The 12,147-nt window shown below is 41.7% G+C and overlaps 1 protein-coding gene across 1 annotated transcript; it reads left to right on the top strand.

Moving 5' to 3' along the window:
- Positions 1 to 3,928: 3,928 nt before the first annotated feature.
- Positions 3,929 to 10,463, top strand: LOC116699586 (tRNA wybutosine-synthesizing protein 3 homolog). Its single transcript, XM_032532253.1, has 6 exons — positions 3,929 to 4,202; positions 4,432 to 4,494; positions 4,577 to 4,675; positions 8,645 to 8,716; positions 8,825 to 8,958; positions 9,096 to 10,463. The coding sequence occupies exons 1-6, from the start codon at positions 4,035 to 4,037 to the stop codon at positions 9,301 to 9,303; spliced, it is 744 nt and encodes a 247-aa protein (XP_032388144.1). The 5' UTR covers positions 3,929 to 4,034; the 3' UTR covers positions 9,304 to 10,463.
- The last annotated feature ends 1,684 nt before the right edge of the window (positions 10,464 to 12,147 follow it).

Raw genomic sequence — 12,147 nt, 5'->3', positions numbered from 1 at the left:
TTTCCTCTTTCTTTCCTTTTTTAATTTTCCTCCTTGTCTTCAGTTTCCTCTAACCTAGGGAAAAGGGATAGGCAAAGTTAGAACTTTTGTCCAGATAAATTGAGTTTTAGTAGCAAACTGTAGTTTGGGAAGTGAAATAAAGTTGCCTAATATGTAGAGATAAAATTGGCACTCCAAACATTACTTAAACATCACATTTAACACAACTGAAGATTCCTAAGGATAGCAGGTTAACAGTGTATCACACACACAGTTAAATTAAGTCTCTGTTGGAGCCGTTTCTGGTTTGATACTACCTTACTGTTACACTCAGGCAGGAATGAGGAACCAAAAGCAGAGATCAGGGAGTCAAACGGGAGCAGGTAAACAAGGATGTATTAACAAAAGGCAGAGTTCCAAAAACACAGGGATCAGGTGGCAAAAACAGGAGACTAAGGAAACAAAGTTAAAAAAAATCAAAAAATCCCACAACCCAAAAATCAAAAAAGACCAAAAGAGAAAAGCAAAAACAGGATGCGGGAGAAACACGGACAGGGAAAGACTCACAGGGATGAACAGGAACACAGACATAACGATTGTCTTTCGTCAGATCCTTTTGTCCTATCAAGGTCAGGGGAACCCCGAAGGGAACCCCAACGACCAGTGTCGGAGGAACCCCGGGAACCAGTGCCAAGGGGAAGCAGGGGGCAAGATGTCAGTTGGGGGGCAAGATGCCAGTTGGGGGCTGGGATGCTGAACGCCGGCAGGGGGTCAGGTTCAGAGGGACTGGGAGTCGGGTCAGGGGAACTGGAAGTAGGGTCAGGGAAGCTGTGCGTCAGGTTGAGGGAACTACGTGCCCATCTAGGGTCAAAGGGACTGCACAAAGGCTCAGAGTCCAAGGAGCTGCGTGCCGGTTCGAGGTCAGAGGAACCACACGCCGGCTCAGAGTCCCGGGAAGGACTTGTCAGTGCCGACTCCCGGGAAGGACTAATCTCCGCCAGGTCAGGGAGAGGACCGTACTCCATGTCCAACTCCTCCCAACGCACCATCATCAGCTGCCACGTCAAGGTGGGGTCCACCTTATACAAGAGGTTGAAGCGGCGGGCCATGGAGTCAGCCTCAGGGTCCAGGCTGGGCTGAAAACACGTACTCCGCTGACTCCATGTCTGGTCAGATCCTTCTGTTACACCTAGGCAGGAATGACGACCCAAAAACGGAGTTCAGGGAGTCAAACGGGAGCAGGTAAACAAGGATTTATTAACAAAAGGCAGAGTTCCAAAAAACACAGGAATCCGGTGGCGAAAACAGCAGACTAAGGAAACAATGTAAAAAAAAAAAAAAAAGAAAATCCCAAAAGAGAAAAGCAAAAACCAAGAACAGGATGCAGGAGAAACAGCTACAGGGAAAGACTCACAGGGATGACCAGGAACACCGACAGAACGCTGACATGACAGGACAGAAAAAATCTGACAAGAGACAAGGGAAGCACATTAAATACAAAAGGTAATGAGGTAATGAGAGGCAGGTGACAAGAGGACAGGGAAGCAGGTGGAAAACATCAGGTAATCACAAAAGCGGGAAGACACAGGAAGTAAAACTAAAGGCAAGACGAGACAAAAGACTTCAAAATAAAACAGGAAACAGAACATACAGACACTCAGGGGAACACACGACAGGACCAACAGAACAAGACCGGGGATAAAAGATACAAACACAAGACAAGGCCTGAAAAAGGTAAAGAATCCAAAGCAAAAACCCAAACCACAACACCTTACTATACTGTACTGCTAAAAAGGTCAAAAGTTCATAATGTAATTTTGTATTGAATACTTTTGTATTTGAAGAATTTTATTTTGGGCATTTTAGCCCTTTATTTTACAGTTGAATAAATGAAAGCAGAGAGCGAGTGGGAATAACATCAGCAAAGTGCTGCTCGTCAGAATTGAACCCGCAGCTGCTGCAAGGACTGAGCCATTGTACATGGGGGCACACGCTTATCCAGTTAGACTCCACTATATCAAATACTTTTGACAGAGCCATCCCCAAACACTCAATATAGGTCAATATATACACTAAGGCCACTTGGCCAATGAATTGGCAGTGATGTGCACTAACTTAAGCAAACCCTATGGAGCAAATCACTACGTGACAAACCCTATGGAGCGTACCATGTGTGTACATATTTCAACACAGTGACAGTGTAAGTGAAGAAACAGAATAGACACCAAACCGGAACAAATCTCAAAATAAAAAGAAAAGTTGTGTCCTGTTAAATTTATATTTTTTATACTGTACAACCATGTAGACATGGTTGTTATTTATTTATGTTGGACCAGTCCAATATGACTGTTGCCTGAAATAAAGCTTTTGTTGTAAGAATTTGTTTATTTTGTTATGAATCTATTTTGTAATTTTACATATGTTTAAAAATATCAGAATTCATATCAATATTGCGATATTCAATCAATATTGCAATATCACATTTTGTCAATATTGTGCAACCCTGTGTGTGTGTGTGTGTTGGGAGTAGGGCTGCTAAATGCCAAGGGCAGGGAGGAGATGAATGCAAAAGAATGTGTGTGTGTGTGTGTGTGTGTGTGTGAGAAACAGAGACAAAAAAAAATTCAAGTAGACTCTAATATAATATAATCATATTTTTCCTTCAACTTATTAAAATATCTGACTTTACTGCCACTATCTGTTTCTGCTTCTCTATCATATTTATAGTGTGTAATTTGCAAATACCCTATCATTTGCAAATGATGGGTACGATGGAGACATCTGGTCTAGGGTGACCAGACGTCCTTGGCTTCAGGGGACAGTCCCCATTTTTGGTTGTCTGTCCCTGGCCAAATACAAAAAAAAATACCTCTGTCCCTGTTCTGTTTTTAAAGACACAACATGAGGTTTTTCAATCAGATTGATAGTCAACCTGGAAATGTCCCTTTTTTTCTCCCTTTTTTGGGGATTATGTTCCCAGTTTTGATCTTGGACATCTGGTGACTTTATATCATATCAGGATATTCTATTACTGTTAATCCCACTATGAATATTAAAATATGCCTAACCATGTTTGACCTTTGCGGTATGATTAATTAAATGCGCTGACAGCTCGTTGCACCTGCCAAAACAGATAACACTGAGTGGAGCGGGTGACGGGTCCAAGATGGAGGCCCCACGGCTCATTACTGCTAGTAGGCAGTAGCGGTTGATGCGGTTTCACCGCCCAATGTGAGGCAAGTGCAGATTTGAGTCACGCATGCAACGAGTGAAGTTGTGAGTGGGGCATGCGCCACTTTGCAACAAGTTGCATATAAGATGCTAACGTCTTCTGTAATGTTAATACAGTAAAAATGGACCTACTTAATGAAGTTCGTTCACTGCTGGCTACAAGCTAGCATCCAACACAACAAAGGTTGTCAGTTGAATAGTGTTGTGAGTTAACGTTAGCAATCAAACAATCTTGGATAGCTACACCATTTTAGAAATGACTGCTTGCTTTGCTACAAGCGGGCAAACAAACGCAACAAAGGCTGTCAGTTGAATGGTGTTTTGAGCTAACGTTAGCAATATATCATAGATAGCTAAAAAAATTTTGAAATGATTGCTGGCTACAAGCTAGCAACAAAACACAACAAAGGCTGTCACTCAAATGGCGTTTTGAGCTAACGTTAGCAATCATAAGATAGTTAACGTCTCTGAAATGATTCCCAGCGTTTGTTATTGTTTGTAATCAGAAAAGTTTATTATTTCATGGATTTAAGTCTGAGCATGCACTAACTAGTCTCTTGTGTAGTTGCACTCCAGTCCAGTCGGTGGCGGTGCACCATCAGTTGCCTTGCCAACTGCCTATAAACCTTGAAGAAGAAGAAGAAGAAGAAGAGAAGAAGAAGAAGCAGCAGCAGCTACAGCTACTAATGTTAGCGCTTGTAGCATGTATGTATTAGGCATAGACAGTAAGGTATTAAGAGAACTTGAGCCCCGCTGTCTTTAACACCTGTGTTGCCCAGCTGTCAGCTAACGTTACTGCCTGTAGCTCCGAAAATTCAGGAGTAATGGAGAAAGGGTTCCGTCTGTGGAAGGAGCAGTGTCTGAACAAGCTAGACCTGAGTAAGAAGGGACAGGTGGATGAGGACATCGCACATGTGGTGTCCCTGCTCAACAGGTGTGAGCAGTACTTCACCACCAGCTCGTGCTCCGGCAGAATCATCCTCACTGACGGGGTGAGAGTCAGAGGCTGTGTTAGCTTAACGCTAGCATTACCCTGCAAGCTAACAAGCTAAATTCTAGCTGCTAGAACGTCTGTAACGTAAACATGTTAGTGTCTGGAAGCTTTTATCCCGTTTTTTTTCAAATACATGCAGGGTAACGTTTATTCATTTAGCATGACACGCTATTTAAAACTTTTTGAGTGGCATTGTTAGCAGAGCATAGCGCCTTGTCTCCCTGCAGGCTCAGAAAAACGGCTGCGTTTGGCTGTTTGTCTCACACCAGCAATGCAAACCTGAAGACCTGGTAAGATATGATGGCCTTCTAACATTCATCAAATAACAGTGGTTTAATATTAACAAGAGTGCATGGTGTGTGTGTTGCTCAGGTGAGCGCTGTGGCCCGCTCCAGTGGAGATGCAGTGTTGAAGTTTGAGCCCTTCGTGCTCCATCTTCAGTGCAGACGGCTGGAGGACGCTCAGCTCACGGTAAGAATCCCACGTTTACTATAGATCCGAGAGCTTTACCCTTGTACGTTTGTACTGGCTCCGGAACATTGATAATTTTGTTAATGGAATATACATTGTAATGAGTTATCCAAACAACAAATACAAAGCATATTCTGCATACAAATGTGTTCAGTCAGTTAAAGGTCCCATGACGTGGTGTTCTTTGGATGCTTTTACATAGTGGTTCCCTTGTACTGACAGTATCTGAAGTCTCTTTTACATAGACCTTAGTGGTCCCCTTATATTGTACCTGAAGTCTCTTTTATATAGACCTTAGTGGTCCCCTAATACTGTATCTGAAGTCTCTTTCACAAAATTCAGTGCAGAATTACAGCCACTAGAGCCAGTCCCACAATGAGCTTTCCTTAGTATGTGCCATTTCTGAGAGGTGGAGAGGGGGGCAAGGTGGAGGCTGGAGGTGTGTGCTTGACCAACTGCCAAGTTGCTCATTTGAAAGCCATGATGTCTCTCTCTCATGGGTGGGCTATATTCTCAGGGCGGACAAAGCAGAGTAATGGGAGGGAACCTTGCTCCTTATGACCTCCATAAGGGGCAAGGTTACCATAATAGTACAGCCCTATAATAGGCTATTACAAGAATACAGTCAGTATATTTCAGAAAGGAACACACCTGCACTAAAGTCTGCTGTGTTTTACGTTATACGGTAGATCTCAGACCTTTTGACAGACTCAGAGCCCCTTTTGAGACTGCTTTCTGAATGAGACCAAGTTTAGCTAGGAAAGTGGCTGTACGCTGCTCTACATTGAAGGAGGAAAGCCGAAACTACGGCAGAAACACACAGAGCCCAAACGCGTCACATCTGCTGCAGCATGTTGTCAGCGGAGCACGTCCATTATAAACCTGATGCTGCACAGACTAGGCTTGAGCCGATTGTTGATAAGATCGTATATATCTCTGATTAAAGAAATAATTGGATTTTGGTTTTTCAATTAAAATGATTTCAGGTTACTTACTATCAGAACTAGAAGTCGAGTGATATGGGTTTATTTTTGGGGATTTTTCCTTTTTATTGTTTTGACAATGGACAGACAGGAAAGGGGGAGAGACATGGGGGGATGACATGCAGCAAAGGGCCGCAGGTCAGATTTACACCTGGGCCGCTGCAGAACTCAGCCAGAATGGTGTGAAAGCTCTTACTGGTGAGCTAAAGGCCGCCCGAGCAATATGGGTTTTTCTGTGGCCGATGCTGATCTTTAGAAGTCGGGGTCAGCCAATATGTGCTTGTTTTTAAACCTTTATTTGAAAGATAAAATAGAACACTAATAATTACTTGATACAAAACATTTCTCAACAAAAACATTTATTGAACATCAATCTGCACTTGTATTGTATTGTAACATATTGTATAAAAATATGAAACAAAATGAGTAAGAAGAAAATAAACCTTGTCAAATCAACTTATCAATTTAAAAAAAAAAACAAATTTAGTGCAGCATTTATTAAACTGCTGAGAACACAATAACTGACTGTCATGAACGACAAATGAGGGCCAGCATTCTCCGAGGTGATAGGCCTTTGATTTTTGTCTCCACGGCTTTCATTATGTTTTCAAGCATGTCTGTGCGATTTTTATTTTTCAGTCTTGAGGCCATACCGGGGTTCCATTGTTGCACTCAAACCCCGAAAGCCAACATCAGAGACTAGTGTAAGGGGCTGGTTGTCTGTAGCAATCATTTCAAGTATTTGTGTATGAATTTTAGTTTCTTACCTCTGGTCAGCATTCTGCCATTTTTTTTGCGAATCAAACATTGTGGTGCAGTAGGCTAACTGAGATTGGCGGTCGCAGCAGCCGCAGCATCTTCTTTTTCTTTTATTGCCTCTTTGTAATCCTGGAGGTAGTGAGTCCATGTTTGTAGTAGGGTTGGGCAATGTCCCCTAAATTGTCAGTTGATGTTTTGATGGGGAGGGCACTTTTATGTAATATATTTTTATATTACTAGGGGCTAACAGTTAACATAGAAATGATCAGACAGGGACGGCCTCTAGCTCACCCAGTAGGAGCATTCATTATCAAAATCATTAATTGGAGCCTGTGGTCTTTCTGGAAGTGTATGCTTAGCAACAACGCTAGCAAAGCCAGTCCTTCACTAGCCTATACGTTGCGTTTGTCTCCCTTTTATCTACAACTTATTTCTCCACTGTCTGTGATTGCAAAATTCCAGCTTAATTATTGTGACATGATAGCGACCCTTCTACCGTGATAATGCAACTTCAACTACGCTATCGATATCCAGAAGTAGCCGAACGTTATGTTGCCAATTCGCCTATATATAACTAATTAAATATATAGGACTTTTAAGAATCTAATCCTTACCATTTTCTCCAAGGAATTAGTTCCTCCAAAGGAACTGGATGTGGTCTGTCACTCTGATGTTAACTGACTCTGGGGGCAGAGTACGTCAAACACTAGGCTGCCCGAGGTAGTGCATGCCTGTTAATCGGCTTGGTATGCTCTGATATCGGCCAATGCCTATTATGTAAAAAAAAACTTTAAAAAATTGCCCGATTAACCGAGTAAATTTTTTTTTTAATTGCATTTTTAGGCCTAGACAGGACAGCTTAGACTTGAAGGGGGGGTGGGGGGGGGATGACATGCAGCAAAGGGCTGCAGGTTTGAATCAAGCCCACAGGCACTGCAAGGACTTAGCCTCTGTACAGGGTCTCTACCAGGTGAGCTAACCAGATGCCCTGCCGTCCCTGATGGGCTGTGATGCTTTCGGACAGTCAGCCCAGCCTCCCAGGGACGGGAGCTACGTTAGGTCAGCCTGCACTCATTATCGTTACAGGGGGCTAATATACAGCTGCTAACGTTAATGGTCAGAGTTTAAATTCTATTTTTATTGACCATAAAAAAGTATAAATTATAAAATGGTATTAAAAAAAACAAGCGTTTATTCCTTATTTTACATACTGTTAAAAAAGGAAATACTTGCTACTCTTTTTGCACTTGCTCTGTTTACTCTAAGTTTTATTTTTGTTTTTCTTTATTTTGTTGTTGGATTGATAGCCTACATCTGGCGTCAGGTTACACTACAAATTCATTTTACTTGAACATTGCAGTATTAAACAATTGTTAATTGAGCAATGGGAAATAATCAAAATGTATTGGTAAATTAATCACACACAAAAATCGCTTGATTATCGTTTAAAAAAACTAAATGTTTGGGACAGCTCTAAATGTAGCCTATCAGATGTAACCACGATTGGATGATTTAAAATGTCAGATCACCCAAGCCTAGCACTGGCGTTTGCTTGTTGATGTTAGCGGACTTTGTTTCTAAGATAGCTTTAGCTAGTGTTGTACAGAATTGACTGGTGACTTTAATTGGCACAAACAATGTCCAATCAATTTGGCCCACATACTCTTTTATTGTCCCCAGGCCATTGGCCATTGCTTATGTCAAACCCTGCTGCATGGATTTGCTTTTCTACTAGCATATGCCCCTTAGAAACAGCCTGTCAGGCATGTTCCACTGCCAGACCTCACTCCCCCACACATAATATCTGCTGCTGCTGTGTCATGGATGCAGCTGTTGTACTCAATAGGGAATTTAAAGGTCCCATGGCATGAAAATTTCACATTATGAGTGGCAGTTGTTCAAGGCCACACCCCCACCCTCCACCCTCCACCTTGCCCTCTCTCTCTCTCTCCTCCTTAATAGCTACAGACTCAGAAATGGCACATACTAAGGAAAGCTCATTGTTGGACTTGAATTTCAAGAAAGAGACTTCAGATACAGTATTAGGGGACCACTAAGGTCTATATAAAGCATCCAAAAAGCACAATGTCATGGGACCTTTTTAAGGACGTTTTTGTTAAGAAATAAGTTGTTCTGTGTTGTTTGAGACCTTGATAGTGGGTCATTTTTCACACATTTATTAAATGAACAGACCACTTGGCCTTAAAATGTCTCATCTCTCCTCTAGCACTCAGTGGCCATCAACTCGGGCTTCAGGAACTCTGGTCTCACTGTCAGCAAGACAGGGAAAATCATCACGGTAGGCTGTTCCAGGACTCTCAGTCAGTAGCATCAATAGGACCTTGAAGTCTGCTGCATGTGTTACGTATCCTGTGTAAAATGTCTCCCTGCTGTGTTGTCCCTGCAGGCGGTCCGTAGCACCCACGGCTTGGAGGTTCCTCTCAGCCACCAAGGAAAGCTGCTGGTAGAACAGGAGTACATCTGTTTCCTGACTCACATAGCCAATCAGAAGTTGGAGGAGAACCTCAGACGGATCCACAGGTCAGTCTGCTGATCACCTCTCTCCTAACAGTGGCTATTAGCCACCACACTAATGAAAAGTTCTCACTACTTCTATGCATCAGAATTGAGTTTAAATGTTCTGCAATGAGCTCACGTTTGTCTTCCTTTCTCTCCAGATTCTACCAGAATCTGCAGTCAGCCCTGCACACAGACAAACTCCCAGCAGAACCACAAACACACCACCACAGTCAGGAGACAAAGAACCAAACAAGTGTGTATAAACGGAGGCGGAAGAGAGAACAGCAGCCTGGGACTGACTGTTGCCATGGTGAGGGCGCCAGCATTGAGCCGGAGCTGGACGACTGCTTGGACCTGTTCACATGAAGACCTTGACTGGAGAATGGGGTTGCTTTATTTTGAATGTTTCAGTGCATTACTTTTATTTCAGTGAGCTGAATTACCATGGTAACCTACATTGCTCCATCCACCTGCTCTGGAGCGGATTTAAGTCCATAGAGTCCATATCTAAGATGGCTGCCGCGTCTCCACTTCCTACTGCTGTACAAAGTGAAACCAAAATCTCGCGGATACAGGCTACATCTTGAGTCTGCGCAGTAGTGATCGGCGGTAAGGCCGCAGTAACAAGAGGATGATAGAATGTATCAACATGCACTCGATGGCCACTTAATTGGGTACACCTGTACAGGCTATGCCATAAAGTCTACTTTTATCATGCCTGTAACGTTAAAGGTCCCGTGACATGGTGCTCTTTGGATGCTTTTATATAGACCTTAGTGGTCCTCTAGTACTGTATCTGAAGTCTTTCCCAAAATTCAGCCTTGGTGCAGAATTACAGCCACTAGAGCCAGTCCCACAATGAGCTTTCTTAAGTATGTGCCATTTCTGAGTCTGTAGCTTTTGAGGAGGAGAGGGGGGGGGGCAAGGTGGAAGCTAGGGGTGTGTATTAATGTAAAAAAAAAAAAAAAACTCATGGGAAATTTTCATGCCATGGGACCTTTTAATTTTGGAGCAAAAGAGGCACGATTACAAGTTGCGCTTGGCTTCAAATGACAATGTTAAAACAGACAGGCAAAGCCAGAAATCTTGGTGTAGTCATGGACTCAGACCTGAATTTTAACAGCCACGTTAACACAATTACAAAGTCAGCCTAGTATCACCTAAAGAATATATCAAGGGTTAAAGGACTTATGTGTCAACTGGATTTGGAAAAAGTTGTTTATAAATCACTAAACAGTTTGGGGCCAAAATACATTTCTGATCTTCTACTACACTCTGACCCCCCCAGACCTCTCGGGTCATCTGGGACAGGTCTGCTTTCTGTCCCCAGAGTCAGAACTAAACATGGGGAAGCCGCATTCAGTTCCTATGTTCCTCATATCTGGAATAAACTCCCAGAAAACTGCAGATCTGCTGCTACTCTGTTCTTTTAAATCAAGGCTGAAGACCTTTCTTTTTGATGTTGGCTTTCTTTAAATGGCTGTTCATTTCCTTAATGTTTAATTTGTTATACTGCACTGTAACTTTTACTATTGTATCTGTTTTTATTTTGTAATGTTTTTTGTGTAATGAATTGCATACGTGCTGAAATGTGCTATAAAAATAAAGCTGCCTTGCCTTGTTCTGCATCCACACCGGCGAGAGCATTATACTTTGGGTTGTCGGTCTGTACATTTACAGTTAAGTTTATAGACAGTTTGGACAACATCCAGTTGGTTTACAGATTATGAAAGCTGAAGATCTAAAGAGCATAACATATCTTCTAGAGAATTGGTAGACTATTGTGTCTTTAACAATATTTTTATTTTTTATTACAAGGTGGGCTGTCGGGCTTAATGGAAAAAGGTCGGGAACGCTGTTGCAGTTAAACTTCCCATTTTAAAGTCGCACTAACATGAATCTATGCTATAGACACAATATTTCAAATTATATTTTTTAAACCATTTCTTAAGCTGATGTAACTTGTGTTACATTGCTAGGATTCGCCGCAGGGTCGTCACAGAGTGACCTAAACGCTCATTTGTAGCACAAGAAGATGTTTGGAGTTTCTCAATCTGTGTTCATCTATAGACTTGAATAGTAGTGTTATTCCTGAAAAACATCTACGGGTATTAGCTGAGTAATATTTAGTTTAATGAGTGAGTGATCAATAGAATCAACAGTTAAGAAGCGGTCCTCGTAGAGTAGTAGGTGAATTAGACCAAACGAGGAGGTTGGCTAAAAAAACTGAGATAGTCCGATACCATCTTTTGCTTCCTTATACAGAGTACTGATCCAATATCAGTGTGTCATATACATTTTATTATGTTTTAACAACTGCATAAACTACTTCCGATACCAATACCAGTGTTTTAGGCAGTATCAGAGGCGATACCGCAACCTCTCTAAGATTAAAGGAGAGGGTTTGGCTTAGTCCATAGTCTCTGTGAGAAGACTACAGGAATAAATAATGTTAACCTAAGAGCAAAAGTGGGGTTTTTGTGTGTGTGTGTGTGTGTGTGTGTTAAATGTCGCTTTTCTGTCTTTTTCTTGCGTGTGTGTGAAATGTCCGGCAGATAGTTGTAAACGGTGTCTAAATAAGACGGACAAAACATAGCTGATATCCAACATAAAACAGCCCTGTCTTACTGATAAGGTCGGTTGCTCTGGAAACAGACTGGCAGTTAAAGAAAGTGTGGGCTCATCTGTCAGAGAAACAGAAAAACAGGAGGAAGTTTAGATATAAAATAAAAGATAAATCTGATTGCATTATTTTACATATATTTTTCTAAAATGTATGATAAAATGGCTATGTTCACTTTAAGTATGTTGTCATATTTTATCAAGCCATGCAATTAACCTCATATTCATATTTGTGCATTTTAAAACCCTTTTTTTTTGCAGTTTGGTACCTTGACCTCTACTGAGGACGAGTTCATTTGCATGGGCTTTCATAGTACAGTGCCTGTATTTTGAAAATTACTTTGAAATAATACAAATATCTAAAAAACTAAGGAACTTTTAAAGCCTTTTTAAAACAAATGATATATTGTTTTTTAAGGCAAATGGCAACATTTTGATGGAAGACATGTTTTGTCCCTTATGTTGAGTTATAAAAAGTTATAAACTGTGTATTATGCAGCCAGGATGGGAATAATATTCATATGTCTGTGAAGCAGCCAGGATGGCCTTTTGTTCCTCACCTTCCCCCCCTGTTTCTCTGACTGTAAA

This window comes from Etheostoma spectabile, chromosome 12, assembly GCF_008692095.1.
Source record: "Etheostoma spectabile isolate EspeVRDwgs_2016 chromosome 12, UIUC_Espe_1.0, whole genome shotgun sequence".
In the NCBI taxonomy this organism is placed as follows: domain Eukaryota; kingdom Metazoa; phylum Chordata; class Actinopteri; order Perciformes; family Percidae; genus Etheostoma; species Etheostoma spectabile.
This window is presented reverse-complemented; position numbering and strand designations above follow the sequence as displayed.